Genomic DNA, 19,536 nt, shown 5'->3' on the forward strand with positions numbered 1-19,536 from the left:
ATCCAAGACAAACATTCACAGGCATCCCGGTATCCAGACAGACATCCCAGAATCCAGACAGACAGACATCCCAGAATCCAGACAGACAGACATCCCAGAATCCAGATAGACATCCCAGAATCCAGACAGACAGACATCACAAACATCCCAGAATCCAGACAGACAGACCTCCCAGAATCCAGACAGACAGACATCCCAGAATCCAGACAGACAGACATCCCAGAATCCAGACAGACAGACATCCCAGAATCCAGACAGACAGACATCCCAGAATCCAGACAGACAGACCTCCCAGAATCCAGACAGACAGACCTCCCAGAATCCAGACAGACAGACATCCCAGAATCCAGACAGACAGACCTCCCAGAATCCAGACAGACAGACCTCCCAGAATCCAGACAGACAGACATCCCAGAACCCAGACAGACAGACATCCCAGAATCCAGACAGACAGACATCCCAGAATCCAGACAGACAGACATCCCAGAATCCAGACAGACAGACATCCCAGAATCCAGACAGACAGACATCCCAGAATCCAGACAGACATCCCAGAATCCAGACAGCCAGGAATCAATATCTAACTGGGAAAGTAAGTCTTTGCGATTGGACAGACTAGTACACCACAATGCGGGATGACTGGGGGCCTGGTGAGGCTATTGGCAGCGGAGTCTCTCGAACAGACACCGCCCGCTGTTCCATTATCCGTACCAGTCAATACTGAAGCTGAAGTAGTTCCTGGTCTCATTGCTGATACTTTTCCAGAGCTCCACCGGGGTGGTGCTGGCCCAGGCTGTGTTGTCGGCGTTGCCCAGGTGCCGAGGCTTCCTCTTGTTCCTTTTCTTCTTCGAGACCAGTTCATCGGTCGGGAGGTGAGCGATGGGATTTGGGAAGGAACTGAGGAAGCAGTTGAGGAAGTGGCTTATGGCGACGGAGAGACCAGAGAGCTCCACTCCCTAAAGCAGGCAGGAAGGCAAAAAAGTTGGGAAAATTAAATTTGGAACATCCAACATGGACATGTACAATATTGATGGGCAGAAAAATGTCAGCTGGTTCCCACATGACGACTAAACATTATCACCCCCCATTCCCCCCTCCCAACACCACTCCCCACTCATTCCCATAACCTCGTAATCTCCCGAGAGAGGCAGATAAACAGAGGGGCAAATAAACAGGGCCAGTAAGTATAAAAACACTCTGGAAATTTCCTCTCCGCCTCCCTTTGCTGATCAAAATCAGGTCAGAGAGATCACATGAACAAAGGATTATTCGGCAAAAAACGTAAAAATATTTTCAACATTTCAGAGCCCTGCTGCAATAAAAGATACTGTCCAAGCAAGAATACATACACATGATGCTGTTTTGCCCTGTACAGCAGGGGCCAATGAACCATAGAGTCCCTACAGGGCAGAAGGAGGCCATTTGGCCCAATGAGTCTTCACCGACTCCTTGAAAGAGTATCTTACCCAGGCCCAACCCCCTGCAACCCCATGTTTTTCCCATGGCTAATCCATCTAACCTAGACATCTTGGGACACTAAGGGGCAATTCAGCATGGCCAATCCACCTAACTTGCACATCTTTGGAGTGTGGGAGGAAACAGGAGCACCCGGGGGAAACCCCACGCCGATACGGGCAGAACATGCAAACTCCACACAGTCACCCGAGGCCGGAATTGAACACGAGTCCCTGGCGCTGAGAGGCAGCAGTACTAACCACTGTGCCACAATGCTGTTCAATGAATGGGGAGAGTTTGTCTCAAACGCTATCACTAGACTATGCAAGCCAGTGACCAGGAAAGAAGAGTACCTGGCTGCCAATGACGTCAGTAACACCAAAAAGTGAATCCTGTAGCTCCCTAAGGCAGCTGTGCCACCTCTGTTACATCAAGAGCCCTGTTCTTTTAAGTTAAGGATGCATTATATCAGGGAATGAGAGCAACCCTGGCAAGATCAACATTTATTGCCCATCCTTAATTACCCTTGACCACCTTCCTGCACCACTGCAGTCCATCGTAATGGTATTTGATGTAACACGGTGGCTTGCTAGGCTGTTATCAGAGGGCAGATAAGAATCAGCCACATTGCTGTGGTCTGGAGTCACTTGGAGGCCAGACCAGGATGGCAGGTGCCCTTTCCTCATTGGCATTAGTGACCCAGTTGGGGTTTTTTTGGTAGTTTCATGGTCACCTCGATTGATTCGAGCCTTTACAGAAAGGTGTGCAGAAGAGCAACCAATAAGGATTTGAATTAAACTTCACAGAAGAAGCTCTTTACCTTGGTTGTGTAGATTGGTGAACAATTAGAGGGAGAGAAAAGGAGGAAAAGGAGAACGAGAAGATTTTTTAAAAATTCTTTCATGGGAACTGGGAGCTGCTGGCCAGATACACCCACAGTGTTGTTAGGGATGGAGTTCTGGGATTTTGACCCAGCCACAGTGAAGGAATGGCGGGCGATATATTTCCAAGTCAGGATGACGAGTGGCTTGGAGGGGAACCTCCAGGTGGTGGCGTTCCATTGTATCTGCTGCTCTTGTCCTTCTAGGTGGTAAAGATCGCAATGTTTGGGAGGTGCTGTGGAAGGAGCCTTGGTGAATTGCTGCAGAATTTTGTAGATGGTACACACGGCTCCCAGTGTGCTGGTGGTGGAGGGAGTGAATGTTGGAGGAGACGGGAGGAGATGGGCGGCACATTGGCACAGTGGCTAGCACTGCTGCCTCACAGGAGCCAGGGACTTGGGTTCAATCCCGGCTTCGGTTCACTGCCTGAATGGAGTTTTCACATTCTCCCCGTGTTTGCGTGGGTTTCCTCCCACAGACCAAAGATGTGCGGGTTAGGTTGATTAGCCATAATAAATTAACCCTCGTGTCAGGGGGATTAGCAGGGTAAATATATGGGGTTACGGGAATAGGGCCTGGAAGGGATGGTGGTCGGTGCAGACTCGATGGGCCAAATGGCCTCCTTCTGCACTGTAGGGATTCTATGGATTCTATGGAGATGGATGGAGTGCCAATCAAGTGGGCTGCTTTGTCCTGGATGGTGTCGAGCTTCCTGAGTGCTTTTGGAGTTGCACTGATCCAGACAAGTAGAGAATATTCCATCACACTCTTGACTTGTGCCTTGTAGATGGTGGGTAGGTTTCCTAGCCTCTGACCTGCTCTTGTTTATTTATGACCAGTTCAGTTTCTGGTCAATGGCAACCCCAAGGATGTTGATAGTGGGGAATTCAACAAAGGTAATACCATTGAATGTCAAAAGACAATAGTTAGATTCGGTCTTGTTGGAGATGGTCATTGCCTGGCACTGGTGTGGCACGAATATTACTTGCCACTTATATGCCCAAGCCCGAATATTGTCCAGGTTTTGCTGCATATGGGCATGGACTGCTTCAGTATCTGAGGAGTCGCAAATGATACTGAACTTTGTGCAGTCATCGGCAAACATCCCCACTTCTGACCTTATGAGACAAGGAAGGTCATTGATGAAGCAATTGAAAATGATTGGGCCTAGGACACTACCTTGGGGAACTCCTGCAGTGATGTCCTGATGTCCTACATGATGCCGCAGAAGTGTTTAAGTCACAAAAACATTTGTTATTAAACAAGGAGTTCACATCCAATGCCCGCAGTGCTAAAGTTAGCTAATGGAAGGTCATTTGGTCCATTGTCCTTGTGCTAGCTCTTCCCACATGCCATACATCCATTTCTTAGCTCTCGCCCCATTTTCAGACACTGTGGGACTAAGGGCGGAAATTTACCGGCAGGTCCGCCCGAGGCCAACGGAGAATGCCGTCCTCCGAGCCTCGCCCATCCCTGGCCTAAGTGTCTATGCCTTATATGTTACTCCATATGCTAACTCCATGCCACATCTAGGAACATAGGAGCAGGAGGAAGTCATTTAGCTCCTCCATACTGCTTAGCAAAATCCTGCTTGCTCTACACCCCTACTCCAACCCCAGTTTAAAACTCACGTTTACATTTACACAATTCCCCCCGGGAGGAAACTTGTAAACGCGCTCTTACCTGAAGGTATATTTTGAAGATATGTTTAGCAGATCGGGTGATTATCTCAGTCACTCCAAGTTTCTGTGGTGTTTAATAAAGAATTTGAAAGCACACATGTTAATAGAAATGCTGTCCCGTACACTACTTTGAATGACTACACACAAGGTAACCATTGTATATTCAGATTTGTTTTAAATAATGGCTCCTGGTTCAATAAAAAGTTAATGACAGCTGTCTTTTAGAAATGACATCAATGGGAAGTTTTTGTTCGGTATTAACAAAAATACGTACATAAATATGATCCAACTGCTGCTGGGCAAGACTCTTTGACACCATCTCTACTATCTTGGCCAGGTAACGGATGTTGATGCCCCGCTGATGCATAGCTTCTGCCAACGTTGCACCGTCCATCGGGAGCACCGTGTGATCGACGCAGTCTTTTATCTAAACAAAGAACACACATTCTTCCTGATCACATACACACGGGCAACGTTTGAATAAAGCTGAACCCAAAACTCATATGGAGAGATAGCCCTGCAAACAGGATGGCATGGCGGCCTCACAGCGCCAGGGACCCGGGTTCAACCTTCTCTTACTCTTTCCCATCCACTTCCCTTAATTGAAGATGATAGAAAGGTCACACGTGCGTCTCCATGACATGCTTCTCAAGGGACCAGATTGAGAATGGCATTGGGCAGCAGGTTGCATTGTATTTCATTGGCCAGGAAAGGTGATTAAGGTGGGAAATAGGTTTGAATTAGTGGAGAAGGGAACACGCGTGCGCGCATGCACACACAGAGTGTTCAATCCATTAAGATGGGGAGAATTAATATCTCCAATGATTTCCACACAAATAGTTTAAGTTTATTTATTAGTGTCACAAGTAGGCTTACATTAACAGTGCAATAAAGTTATGCCAAAATCCCCTAGTCGCTACACTCTGTACACCTGTTCGGGTACAGAAGGAGAATTTAGCATGGCCAATACACCTAACCAGCATGTCTTTCAGACTGTGGGAGGAAACCAGAGCACCCAGAGGAAACCCACACAGGGAGAACGTGCGGCCTCCACACAGACTGGGAACCGAACCCGTGTCCCTGGCGCTGTGAGGCAGCAGTGCTAACCACTGTGCCACCCGAACAATAACAAGAACCGAATGGGATTGACTTAATCACATGAGGCTGAAGAAGAGGCAATTAAGTCGTTTCCAGTCTGCGGAAGATTATAACAGAGTTCCCTTCTTACCAATGACGGAATCTGGCAGGAAATCAGGAACGCAGCCGCATCTTTCAACAACTGTTTCTGTTTGTGGAGTTCTTCACTGTTGGAATCGTGGAAACGGACACCTGGAATAAGCAGTTGTCACTGTGAACAAACACTTTCTGTATTGTATGTGAAACAGACATGGCGTCAGGAGCACAAGTCATAATAGCTAATACTTCCAAAGCACTTGTCAGATTACAGAGTCACTTACACATGGTGGGCAGCAGGTGGACACCAGGCAGAGGGGAGAAAGGGAACCAACAAAAGCACAGTTAAAAACACTAATTTGCATTTCTAACACCTTTAATGTAGAAAACCGTGTTTTGTACAAGAGGTAAGAAGCAGGCACCAAGCCTTTGCAAGCGACAATGGGAGCTGTTTAGAAGTTTGGCCTGAGATGTTTCAAGAAGGCTTTTCCCACAGACAGTAAGAAGTCTCACAACACCAGGTTAAAGTCCAACAGGTTTATTTGGAATCACGAGCTTTCGGAGCGCCGCTCCTTCACAAATGGGTGTCTCAAAATCTTATCACTCCCAATTCGATAATTTAACATATATATTGGCCGGGATCCTCCCAACGGGCAGCAAAATGAGAGAATTTCCTGCCTGTTTTTTGGGGGCACTTAGTGGAACAAATCTCCGGCACTCTGTGCATTACAGAGTGCCTCAGGAGGATTCACGTCGGAAAGTGGGGGATGGAGTCTCATTCCCCTGGTGAGGCCGGAATTGGCAGGCTGAGTGGACCACTGCGCATGTACCAATCTGTCAGCGAGGAGCTCAGCGCACGCGCAATGGCCCCCCCCCCCCACCACCGCCCTCCCTATGTGAACCCCGACTCCACCCCCCCACCAACTCGATCGCTAGCCTCCCCGACCCCCCCCCCCCCCACCACAACCAATTGCTGGCCTACCTGACCCCCACCCTCCACCCCCGATCACGACTGTCCCGGGCTCGCTAATCATTTGGAAATGGCGATTTCCATATGGTTATCAGACCCCCGGTGATTACGTGGAAAAACATCGCCTGGGAGACTCGCGCCCAGCGTCGTCCCGTTACAACCCCCCCCGGTCCGCTGTGCTACCCGAGCAGGCAGCGAGCAAGAAGAACCCTGGCCATTATGTTTCAGTGCCGTGCAACAACAAACTTTAAAACAGCGCTAGGTTTTTTAAATTAAAAAGTGGCATTCAGCATTTTTTAAATGAATGTAGGTACTCTACTTTGGGTTTGGAAATGGACAAAACAGACAAATTAAAACAAACTCAGTCAATACACTTAAGAGCTAAAACTTCAGAGACATTTCCGTGAACACGAACAGTTTGTGCAAACTGTCGACTCCATCCACTTTTACAGAGTCAATTTTTACAGATGCACCATAGAAAGCATTCCTTCTGGTTGTATCACAGCTTGGTATGGCTCCCGCTCTGCCCAAGACTGCAAGGAACTAGAAAAGGTCGTGAATGTAGCCCAATCCATCACACAAACCAGCCTCCCATCCATTGACTCTGTCTACACTTCCCACTGCCTTGGAAAAGCAGCCAGCATAATTAAGGACCCCACGCACCCCAGACATTCTCTCTTCCACCTTCTTCCTTCGGAAAAAAGATACAAAAGTCTGTGGTCACGTACCAACCGACTCAAGAACAGCTTCTTCCCTGCTGCTGTCAGACTTTTGAATGGACCTGCTTGCATTTAGTTGATCTTTCTCTACACCCTAGCTATGACTGTAACACTACATTCTGCACTCTCTCCTTTCCTTCTCTATGAACAGTATGCTTTGTCTGTATAGCGCGCAAGAAACAATACTTTTCACTGTATGTTAATACATGTGACAATAATAAATCAAACAAATTAAATCCTTCAGATCAATAAAATGAATGGATACATTTAAAATTCTCAACTAAACTTGTTTTGTTCCTGATACTATTCTCAATCCTTCTGTGATTGGGAAAGGGGGAAATGATATTTATTAAAATATTTCAGACGCGACACCAGAAATGAATTCTGATAGGAAATTTCACCGCACTCATGTTAGAAATAATTAGAATTTTCTTTGTTCTTTCTGGAAGGCTAGGGGTTTTAATTCAGACGGGCAGCACGGTGGGGGCAGGCTCGGAGGGCCGAAGGGCCTGTTCCTGTGCTGTAATTTTCTTTGTTCTTAAATACTGGCTCATCATCTGCTGCAGTCAAAAGTCTTGGTATTTCTAATCATAATCAATTTTTTGCCATTTATGAATAGAGACATGGTAGAATTCTGATTGATTCTTCAAGTTCAGTAGCCTCCTAATGAATATTTTCCAACTTTAATGATCCAAATCAAAGCAAGTCCGAGGCTATTTGATCACTGAAGTTGTTGTTTGTGCGATTGACAAAAATATGTTTTGGACAAGAGCACTTGTTAAAACAACACCACCAATGCTGGTCCTTTTAGAAGCATAGAAACTAGGAGGAGGAGGCCATTCAGCCCTTCGGGTCTGCTCTGCCATTCATCTTGATCATGGCTGATCATCGAATTCAACATCCTGATCCCGCCGTCACCCCATATCCATTGACCCCTTTAGCCCCAAGAGCGATATCTAATTTCTTCTTGAAATCACACAATGTTTTGGCCTTAGCTACTTGCTGTGGGAGTGAATTCCACACATTCACCACCCTCTGGGTGAAGAAATTTCTCCTCACCTCAGTCCTAAAAGGTTTACCCCCTTATCCTCAAACTATGACTCCTGGTTCTGGACTCCCCCACCATCGGGAACATTCTTTCTGAATCTACCCTATATAACCCGGTTAGAATTTTATAAGTTTCTATGAGATTCCCTCTCACTCTTCTAAACTCCAATGAATATAATCCTAACCGACTTAGCCTCTCCTCATATGACAGACCTGCCATCCCAGGTATCAGCCTGGTACACCTTCGCTGCGCTCACTTTATTGTAGTGTGATGATACTGTGCCTTTAAGAAATGTATTTGTAATGTTTCTCCTGAAGGGACTGTCTTATACCTCAGCTCTGATTAAGGTGCTGACTGTTTACAGCCAGCAGCTCACGTGCTGGTACCGCAGAAGGTGAATTGCTCCTAATTATTGGAGTGTTTGCTTTAACCTGGGCTAATGCATTATTGTTATTCTTCGCGTTGTTCCCTGGGGTGTCACAGAGTAGGGTTTGATTAGGTTGATTGACAAGAAAATCATGTGACTGGCCAGGGCTAGAGTTACAGAGAGGGAAAAACAGCAGCTCGAATTTGGAAACAAGCAGCAGCTTTTTTTCTCTCTCTTTCTGGGACCTGCTAGAAAATAGGTATTGAGGTCTGCAAAGGGCAAGAGGTGCTTTCTCCCCCTCTCTCTCACTGGAGTTCTGCTGTGTGAAGACAGGTTTTCCTCTGGAGGCTGCTGTCCGAGAGTCGGAAGACGGGTGACTCTCTGCATCTCTGTCCAGAGGGGTTAAAAGGCTAGGGGACTGGGAATTCCTGTATGCCTTGCTAATAGATTCTGAAGAGGAGCTTATGTCTGTGGGGATATTGCTTAAATTGGAACTAATAGAAATTAGCTAGCAGCAAAGAATTAAATCTCGTCATGTTTAAAAGTTAAGCTAATTCTTTTTGTTATATTTTAACTCTGTTGCTAAATAAAGTTTGTTTTAATAAAAGCTTCCTAGTGTGTCAATAGAATCACACCTGGGGCAGAACAAGTTGTGCTCACACTAATGTCAAAAACAGTTGGTGTTTAGGCTAACTTCATAATACATCTTAAGAGTTTCTGATCTGGTTCCCAAAAGCAGTCACGTGTGATTTCTCTGAAATCTATAGTTGCACAAAGTCACAGTGTGAGACAGGTGTTATAACTCTTTACATACCTGGTGAAAATATATCTGGGTTGAAGCGAATGTCGAAAGATGTATTGCTGACAGAACCAACTGCTTTGTAGGCATTCAGAATAACCTCCTTGCTCTTTGGGTCAACTGTAAATATCGAAGGCAAAATAAAGGTAATTCTAAGAGCAATTCACATCAAAAAATAAATCGCAGCAACTGTTCCATTGAAAGGCAACAAAGCAATCCGGTTAAAAATCCAACATGCATCTCAGAAAATGTTATTAGATGGGGGGAAAGGGAGTGGAAAATTGGGTGATTAATTGTCCCAAGGGTCAATACCCAGCTTCATCCGAAAGATCTAAAGATTTAAATAAATTAGCCCAGGAACATAGTCTTTAGACAGAAAGCACGTTGAATTACAGAGTGGAGGAGGCAATCCAGGAATTAATACATTTCACCCACAGAATTAGTGCTGATAGCAATCAATGCCATCCTGATTAAAGATTCACCACCACAACCATTAGGAGATCACAGCCGTTCAACAGAACAGCTTCCAACAAAGTACCTGCTCTGTCTTCTGATGCAATGGACTCTGCAAGATTTCTAGCTTGATCTAATCCAGAAAGGTTTTCCTCAGCCTTACCATCTTCCGACACAGTTTTGCTGTTCTCCACGGCCTCGGTTAGACAAGAGCTACCATTCTCCGTCACGGCGGCGCAATCCTTCTCTTGCTTGTTGGCCTTCTGCTGCATCAGCTGCAAGGCAGCCAGCTTCATAAAAACAAGATACCTGCGAGGGAGGCGGAAGGGAGTTACAGACTGGAAAAGACTCCAAAGCTCGCGGCCAACGGCAAGATGGCCAACGACCAACAAAACCGCCAATCCCTTTACCCATGGGAAGGCAAACCTTCTGTTGAGGATTAGAAATTAACAGACAAGACTAGAACTCAAGGGCACAACCTCAGAATGGAGAGGCGCTCCTTTAAAATTGAGATGAGGAGGAATTTCTTCAGCCAGAGGGCGGTGAATCTGTAGAACTCATTGCCACAGAGGCCAGGTAATTGAGTGTCTTTAAGACAGAGATAGGTAGGTTCTAGATCAATAAGGGGATCAAGGGTTACGGGGAGAAGGCAGGAGAATGGGGATGAGAATCATATCAGCCATGATTGAATGGCGGAGCAGACTCGATGGGCCGAATGGCCTAATTCTGCTCCTATATCTTACGGTCTTACGATCTAAGACGGATTTGAGAGAGATACTTCAGAAGCTGACTCCACAAAGCTGCCAAAGTGTCTGGAACCCACAGCTACACTGTGACAGTTGACATAGCAAAACTGAATGGGAGATGTTGACAACTATTTATAATGTTAAATGTTGAGATGAGAGAGTGGCACAAACGTGGAACTCTCTGTCACGTGGACTGATTGAAGCTATGAGCAGTTTGACAGTGAGCCATGTAAGGCAATATTATGGAATGAACAAAAGCTTGATCAAAAATGTTGGGTGTTAAGGAGCGGCTTAAAGGAGCATTGGGAGAGAGTGGGAGGGAATTCCAGAGCTTCAGGAGAGGGGGTCTTGGCAGCGGGAGTCATGGCCACTAATGGTGGACTATATACATTGGGGGTGCTTAAAAGACCAGAATTAAAGGAGGGCAGATATCTCAGAGGGATGTTGGGCTAGAGGAGAATCCCGAGATAGGGAGGGGGCCACACTCCCCCAGACTCATGCAAACACAGTATGAGGTTTGGAGCTCACTAAAAATGCAGAAACTAAGATTTATTGTGGAGGTCAACAATAGCTAGTACAGGCCAGTTAAAAAGTTAGCCTGACTTGGTGATCACATGATTCTAGATAATAAAGAACTACATTTTATCCCAAGCTGGTAATTTTTAATGAAAACATGCAGAAAATGCTGAGTTTTTGAGTGTAACAATTCAAACCATTTAACTGTGCGCTGAGATGGATTGTGTGAGAGCATTCTACAGGGAACAGTTGCTGCTTCATTCAACCTATCACCCCAGAGGGAACTAGTTTCCGAGCACGGACCTGGGGGCGTGAGCAGCCACTAGGAGACACCAGGGTGCCCAAGGATTACAGAGTGCGTACACACCGATGGTAATTTTCAGTGGGGGTGTGGGGAAGGTGTGTGTGTGTGGGGGGGGTGGATGCTGGAGAGTGCAGAGGGAGTAGTGGGGGGGGCAATGGGGCTGGTGGGGAAGGTGTGTGGGGTGGGGAGGGAACTTGGGTGTGTAGGGGGTGCTGAAGGGCGGGGGGGGGAAGGAGAGACAGTGGGTGGGTGGGCAGTGGGGTCAGCGAGGGGGCCACGGGGTCAGCGAGGGGCCAATAGACATGGCATTTATCCAAACTGAAGAGATGGAGATACAACCAGCCACTCTGCAGCTGAGAAACAATTGTCTCTATGACGTACAGCACCTCGATCGAGATCCAGCGTACCCCATGCTTGGAAATGCTTGTGTAATTCTGCACTGACCTGTGCTCGACGAAGGCCTCAATAAGCTCCTGCCTCAGACAGGACAGCCTGTGTCTGTGCTCCTTGGGGAAGCCCATCTTGCTGCATTCCTCCGGGAGCTCCTCGCCTTCCACAGGCAGGAAGTTCAAGTCCGGCGGGAAGGTGCGCAGCAAGTCCAAGATGTAATGGCGGCTGTCGTTCCCAATGATGCCCTTGCACTCGACTGAGGAGCAGAGTTCCACTTCCTCGTTCTTGTCGTTAAGGACGTTGTGCGTCTGAATTTTGAGGGATCTGGCTGTCTTCTCCAACAGCTCCAGGTACTTGGGGTGAGAGACAACTGTTTTACCAAAGTCTATGGACCCATATATCACACTCTGTTCCTGCTCCCGCTCCAGAATGCCAGGAATGATCGACTGCGCAGTCACCCTGTAACCCCTGTAGTCCACAACCACGGTCCCCAGAGTGTAAAGTCCTTCCACGTCCACCGCGTTGTAGGCCCGGACTCCATTCAGGTCATTTGTGGGAGCCACGTAGGCTGCGTTGTCGCCACCAAAGTCCTTGTAATGGTCACGGACATCAAAGCCCAAGCTGAAGAAGATGTTGTTCCAAATGAACATTTGCATTTTGGTTTCTTCCCCGGGATTTATTGCCATGACATTTCCGTCAATCACGGCCATCGCACCGCGGGTGGCAGCTGCTGCAAAGTCACTGTGCACCTTTAGAAAGGAAAAGCAAAAGAAAATACAGCAAACGTGAGTGTCGTCACTGCTGGTGACACCTTCAAGTGACCAAATTATAGAGGTAGGTGAGTAATGCTCTTAGGGCGGCACAGTGGCGCAGTGGTTAGCACTGCTGCCTCTCAGTGTCAGGGACCCGGGTTCGGTTCCCGGCTTGGGTCACTGCCTGTGCACATTCTCCCCGTGTCTGCGTGGGTTTCTTCCGGGTGCTCCGGTTTCCTCCCACATTCTCAAAGACGTGCTGGTTAGGGTGCATTGACCCAAATAGGCGCCGGACTGTGGCGGCTAGGGGAACTTCACAGTAACTTCATTGCAGTGTTAATCTAAGCCTTACTTGTGACACTAATAAACAAACTTTATTTTTACTTTACTTTCCCTTCACCACTGCAGGACAACGAGATATCGCGAAGGGCCCCCAACAAACGCATAAAAATAAAAAGCAAAATACTGCATAGGCTGGAAAGCCCCGCAATACAAGACAGAAGATGCTGGAAAAACTCAGCAGGTCTGGCAGCACCTGTGGCGAGTGAAACAGGGTTAACGATTCGAATGGGGATGACTCTCCTTTGGAGTTAAAGAGAGGCAGAAATGGGATGGATTTTATATGGTATAAGCTGAGGTGGAGCAAAGTAGGTGGGAACTCAGGAGCGATTTGACAAAGGTGCCATGGGCAACAAGACAGAGGGAGTGTTAATGGCAATGTTAAAGACTGAAGCTGGTGTTAATAGTGGGATAATGGTAAGATAGCGGAATGCTATCCACTGATACTTTACCTTAATGCCACTGTCAGCACCTTCTTTAGTCTTTAACACTGCCATCAAATCTCTCCTAGCTCCTGCCTATCCCTGGCCATCTATTTTGCTCTGCCTAGACATTATCTTAGACATTATCAAATCCATCACATTTCCTCTCTTGCTTTAGCTCTGAAGAGTCATACAGGCTCACTTTCTCTCTCCGCAGATGCTGCTAGACCGGCTGAGACTCTCCAGCATCTTCTGTTTTCGCAATCCTATTTGGGTGACGCTAAAACAGCGCCTAGGCGTGAGCACGCAACACAAAGTTTTGCCCATTTCCAATTCAAATTGGAACTAAATAGTTAATCCCATTGACATACAGGATACAAGAATGGGGCGTTGAAGCTCTCGTTTGTTTTGCAACCCTCTACTGATTTGAGATTGCTCACAAAGAACAAAGAAAATTACAGCACAGGAACAGGACCTTCGGCCCTCCAAGCCTGCACCGACCATGCTGCCCGATTGAACTAAAACTTCCTACCCTTCCGGGGGCCATATCCCTCTATTTCCATCCTATTCATGTATTCGTCAAGACTTAAACTCACTGTCATATCTGTTTCCACTACCTCCCCCGGCAACAAGTTCCAGGCACTCACCACCCTTTGTGTAAAAAATCTGCCTCATACATCTCCTTTAAACCTTGCCCCTCGCACCTTAAACCTGTGCCCCCCAGTAATTGACTCTTCCACCCTGGGAAAAAGCTTCTGACTATCTACTCTGTCCATGCCTCTTATAACCTTGTAGACTTCTATCAGGTCGCCCCTCAATCTCCGTCGTTCCAGTGAGAACAAACCAAGTTTCTCCAATCTCTCCTCATAGATAATGCCCTCCATACCAGGCAACATCCTGGTAAATCTTTTCTGTACCCCCTCCAAAGCCTCCACATCCTTCAGGCAGTGTGGCGACCAGAATTGAAGACTATATTCCAAGTGCGGCCTAACTAAGGTTCTATAAAGCTGCAACATGACTTGCCAATTTTTAAACTCAATGCCCCAGCCGATGAAGGCAAGCATGCCGTATGCCTTCTTGACTACCTTCTCCACCTGCATTGCCACTTTCAGTGACCTGTGTATCTGTACACCCAGATCCCTTGGGTGTAGAGGCACCCGGGATTTCAGGTACTGCGGGAAAGAGAGTTCTCTCCCTCTGAATATTCAATCCCGTTTTGCTGGGGAGACATCTGATCTCTGGAGTTGGAAGAAATTCAAGTTTGGACCCTCACCCAGATACTGGACGTTGACACATCGCAAAATGGAACCCCAGGCTATTATTATTTTTATTCACAAATGACCATTCCCATTACTTTGAACAGCAGGTACATAGACGGACGGCACAGTGGTTAGCACTGCTGCCTCACAGCGTCAGGGTTCAATTCTGGTCTCGGGTCACTGTCTGTGTGGAGTTTGCACATTCTCCCCGTGTCTGCGTGGGTTTCCTCCGGGCGCTCCGGTTTCCTCCCACACTCCAAAGATGTGCGGGTTAGGTGGATTGGCCGTGCTAAATTGCCCCTTAGTGTCAGGGGATTAGCAGGGTAAATTTGTGGAGTTATGGGAAGAGGGCCTGGGTGGGATTGTGGTCGGTGCAGACTCGATGGGCCGAATGGCCTCTTTCTGCACTGCAGGGATTCTATGATTCTATGGAGGGAGAATTAAACAAAAGCTTTGATAAGTAACCCGGAGGTGGGTGGCAGAGCAATACACAACAATGGAGGGAAGCATTACATACGACTTGTGAACAAAAACCGTTTTACCTTGAAAATAGCGCGCTCGCGGAGAAGCCTTTCCGGAAGGTTCTTGCGTGGGAGCTCTCTGGTTGTTTGCAATTCTTCATTCCAGTCCCTTGTCTGGAGACACCCAGAACAGATTGTGAGAAAACGTACATAAAAAGGACAGCATTCACTTATAGTTTATTTTAAAACTGGAATTTGATTAGAATCCGGCAGAGTGAAGCAAAAGCAAGATCAGAAAGACATTCAGGGAGGCCTGGAAGTGAACTAGATAAAAGGGTATGTGGTAGCTGGAGGATTGAAAGCTCTGTTTATAAGAGAGATTATATTTAGTATTGTATTGCATCCTCCAGACATCCCTAAGCACTAAAGTCAAAGAGTTATATATGTTTGAAGTGTAGTGCGGTGATGTAGGCAACTGCTAGCAGCCAATTAACACAAGTTGTGTCACACATGGTTGAGGAATGACTGTTGGTCAGGACACCAGGAGAACTCCGTTCTTTTCTGAATAGGATCGTTTCAATCCTGGCCTCAGTTTACTACTTTATCTACAACACGGCAGTGTAAGGAAAAGGGGGTAGGGCCTGGGTGGGATTGTGGTCGGTGCAGACTTGATGGGCCAGATGGCCTCTTTCTGCACTGTAGGGTTTCTGTGATTCTGTACGGAAGGGTTGGCCTAGTTTTACATACTCTAGCTCGCAGTAGGACTTGAGCCCGTATCCTTGTGACTTCTAAGTGAGAGTGCTACCAACTGAACCAAGGTGAAAGATGGCATTCCTTTTGCTTTATGGCAGATGGCAATGGCCCTCCACTCCTCTCCTCAGTGGCGCTGAGATCAACTGTAGCAGCCTGACCCTTGCTGTAAACACAAACTCAGCAAAAGAGATTGAACACAAGGATCTCTGCAACACCTCCAGTTTTTCCACATGGGTGGCACAGTGGTGAGCACTGCTGCCTCACAGCGTCAGGGACCCGGGTTCGATTCCCGGCTTGGGTCACTGTGTGTGTGGAGTTTGCACATTCTCCCCATGTCTGCGTGGGTTTCCTCCGGTTTCCCCCCTCACTCCAAAGATGTACAGCTTAGGTGGATTGGCCTTGGGTAAATACACAGGGATAGGACAGAGGAGTGGGTCTGGGTAAGATGCTCTTTCGGAGAGACGATGCAGACTCAATGGGCTGAATGGCCTCCTACACTGTAGGGATTCTAGGAGTACATAAAAGGACAGTGTGATTCTCTTACTCAGAAAGCTCTGTCAATGTAATTACCCTCAGATGCTGAAAATGTGCAAATTTATGTTCAATATTAAAAATTAACCTATAACATGTTGCAGCTATATAAAACCTTGGTTAGGCCGCATTTGGAATATTACGTGTAGTTCTGGTCGCCACACTACCGGAGGGACATGGATGCTTTGGAGTGCAAAGAAGGTTAACCAGGGTGTGGCCTGGTCTCGAGGGTGTCGGCTATGAGGAGAGGTTGAATAAACTTGGGTTGTTTTCACTGGAAATACGGAAGCTGAGGGGAGAGCTGATAAGAGGTCTACAAAATGATGAGAGGCATAGACAGGGTGGATAGTCAGAGGTTTTTTCCAAGGGTGGAAGTCTCAATCACAAGGGGACACAGGTTCAAGGTGAGTGGGGGGGAAAGTTTAAGGGAGATGTGGAGAGGTTTTTCACACAGAGTGGTGGGTGCCTGGAACGCGCTGCCAGAGGAGGTGGTGGAAGCAGGCACATTAGCAACATTTAAGAGGCATCTGGATGGGTCCATGAATAGGGAGGGATAGAGGGATACGGACCGAGCAAGGACAGAAGGTTTCTTTTTTTAAGTTTAGTTGGGGCATCATGATCGGCACGGACTTGGAGGGCCGTTCCTGTGCTGTACTTTCCTTTGCTCTTCGGATATTTATTTTTCAAGGTGTAAGCGGATCATTGGAACACAGCTTCATGTTCAAACGGTGCTCTTCAGAAAGTAACCGTCACATTTATCGCGAAATAAAAACCAGAAAGTGCACCACGGTGAATATTTGATGATGAAATGAACACCCGTCACGAGGTGACTTTTAAATGCCAGGCAACATGAGTGAGCTATTAAACAGAGAGACGCTCAGTGCAGGGTCAAGGTTCACTGGGCTGCTGATCTAAGCATTAGTGTCAACAGAGACCAAGGACCTTCCCCCTGAAGGGTGGGAGTAGATAAGAGAACCAAAACCAGTGTGATCGCAATCCGGGTGCAGGCTGTCTCTCCGCACAGGGTGACTGGGACACACAGCAGCACAAAAACAATTTGAGTGGCAAATAAATAATTAAAAGGCAGTAGCTACAGGAGACAGAGTTTGGCTTATTTTTTATTCATTCGTGGGACATGGGCATCGCCGGCTGGCCAGCATTTATTGCCCATCCCCTAGTTGCCCGAGGGCAGTTGAGAGTCAACCCCATTGCTGTGGAGTCACATGTAGGCCAGACCGGGTAAGGACGGCAGATTTCCTTCCCTAAAGGACACTAGTGAACCAGATGGGTTTTTCCAACAATTGACAATGGTTTCATGGTCATCAGTAGATTCGTAATTCCAGACTTTTATTTTACGCGATTCAAGTTCCACCACCTGCCGTGGCAGGATTCGAACCCTGTGCCACTGTCAGTGCCTTGCTACAGTGCACAGATCAGTCTGCAGTACCTGGCCTGGTATATGCTCCTCGTAGCCCAAGCGTGAAGTGTATGCATCTTCCGCGCGGACACAATCCATGGCGTGCTCCACTGTGGGTGCAGTCCAACTGTATACTTGGAAAGGAGTGGCGATCCTTTCAAACGGGTGCCGCTGAACCCTGCATATTAAAAGGTCACACAGGTCAGTAAAGCAGGGTTTAATTATTTTAATTGTACCACCACAACACACACCCCACCAAACAGCAAGTAGGCTCATCTCAAAGGCATCGTGCAACTCTCAGAATCCCTACAGTGAAGAAGGAGGCCATTCAGCCCATCGAGCCTGCACCAACAACAATCCCACCCAGGCCCTATCCCCGTAACCCCAAGTATTTACCCTGCTAATTCCCCCTGGCACTAAGGGGCAATTTAGTATGGCCAATTCACCTAACCCACACATCTTTGGAGGAAACCGGAGGAACCCCATGCCGACACGGGGGAGAATGTGCAAACTCCGCCCAGACTCGAGTGACCCGAGGCTGGAATTGAACCCGGGTCCCTGGAGCTGTGAGGCAGCAGTGCTAACCACTGCCTGCACTTTCTAGATCACGGGGTGGTTTAGCCAATTCCATGGGGCACAGCAATCCTGCAGCCATTACTGTCCAGTACAATTTATTATGTTGCTCCAGGTCTGTAAAGACTATACCCTCCCTCCATTCGGTGAGGTGCTGGAGAGTGCTGCCAGGCTTAACGCGAGGGAATAATGCAGAGCTGAACTGCACCGAGTAAGAAGCATGTTGCATTTGCATTTCTCCAGCATAAAGATCTGGTCCCTGGAACACCAGCCTGGAATTCATTAACATTCACCACAACTGAGACAGTAACATAAGTTACAGGAGTGCCGGAATTCATTCATTAATCATCACCCTCGAGTGTATAATTTGTTCATGAGGTGCAGGCGCCACTGGCCATGTCAGCTTTTATTGCCCCATCCCCAATTGCCCTCGAGAAGGTGGTGGTGAGCTGCCTTCTTGAACCACTGCAGTCCATGTGGTGTAGGAACACCCACAGTGCTGTTAGGAAGGGAGGGCCAGGATTTTGACCCAGCGACAATTCCAAATTAAGCTTTCACTTAAGGTACGTCAAGTTAAAGACCAAACGAAGCTTCAACGTACTTCAGAATTCAATGCATAACTTCCAATTCTACATTTGGAGTGGATGGAAATAACGGCATTACTGTGTAAAATATAGTTTCAAAGTGACTGCCTCAGAAAACCTATTGTGCAACAGATGGCTGAGGTGGGCTTTAGGTCCCTTACTTGCCAGTGTGAATGGCTGGTCGAACACCGGCTTCTGGAGTGTGTGAATAGCACCTCTCACTTCTCTTTGCCCAACATGGCCGGTGATGCACGTTTAGTGCCAAGTGCGTGCACACACTTCCTGCCTGCCATTTTGAGGCCTCACAGTGCCTGAAAAGCAGGTGCTACGTGGTCCAATTTAACAATAACCTACATCTATATCGTACCTTTAACATAATAAAACATCCCAAATCACTCCACAGGAACATAAAAGAAAATATGACACTGAACGATGTAAGAACATAGGAGCAGGCCATTCAGCCCATCGAGCGTGCTCCGCCATTCAATACAATTATGGCGGATCATCCACTTCAATGCCATTTGCCCATATTATTCCCATATTCCTTTGCTTCATTGACAGATATCTAAATACCAATCTCTGCTTTGAACATTCGCAATGCCTGAGGTTCCACAGGCCTCTAGGGTAGAGAATTCCAAAGATTCACAACCCACTGGGTAAAAAAAAATCTCGGTCTAAGTGGTTTCCCCCTTATTTGGAACTTGTGCCCCTTATCTACATCTACCCTGCCTCTCCCTTTAAGGATTTTGTAGGTTTTAATAAGGTCATCTCTCATTCGTCAAAACTCTAGAGGATACAGGTCCAGTTTGCCCAATCTCTCTTCATAAGACAGTCCCACCATCCCCGGAACAAGTCTGGTGAACATTCTTTGCATTCCCTCAATTACAATAATATCCTTCCTAAGGGAAATGGACTATATCTGCACACACTACTCCAGGTGTG

At 47.2% G+C, this 19,536-nt stretch overlaps 1 protein-coding gene across 4 annotated transcripts in view; it reads right to left on the reverse strand.

The window, feature by feature from the left end:
- Nucleotides 1-19,536, reverse strand: part of cluha (CLUH binding protein of NUMT mRNA a) — a 102,096-nt gene that overhangs the window by 31,605 nt on the left and 50,955 nt on the right. For 2 of the 4 annotated variants that reach the window (XM_078224762.1, XM_078224758.1), the window contains exons 8-16: nucleotides 17,468-17,615; nucleotides 14,818-14,910; nucleotides 11,558-12,252; nucleotides 9,711-9,856; nucleotides 9,110-9,214; nucleotides 5,247-5,347; nucleotides 4,293-4,445; nucleotides 4,020-4,082; nucleotides 712-956 (exon numbers count right to left, since the gene is read on the reverse strand). In XM_078224762.1, coding sequence (XP_078080888.1) covers nucleotides 712-956; nucleotides 4,020-4,082; nucleotides 4,293-4,445; nucleotides 5,247-5,347; nucleotides 9,110-9,214; nucleotides 9,711-9,856; nucleotides 11,558-12,252; nucleotides 14,818-14,910; nucleotides 17,468-17,615 — 1,749 coding nt within the window. Of the gene's footprint in view, nucleotides 1-711; nucleotides 957-4,019; nucleotides 4,083-4,292; nucleotides 4,446-5,246; nucleotides 5,348-9,109; nucleotides 9,215-9,632; nucleotides 9,857-11,557; nucleotides 12,253-14,817; nucleotides 14,911-17,467; nucleotides 17,616-19,536 lie in introns of all 4 variants that reach the window. The other 2 variants (XM_078224761.1, XM_078224759.1) reach the window with 1 other exon arrangement.

This window comes from Mustelus asterias, chromosome 12 (genome assembly GCF_964213995.1).
Source record: "Mustelus asterias chromosome 12, sMusAst1.hap1.1, whole genome shotgun sequence".
NCBI lineage: Eukaryota > Metazoa > Chordata > Chondrichthyes > Carcharhiniformes > Triakidae > Mustelus > Mustelus asterias.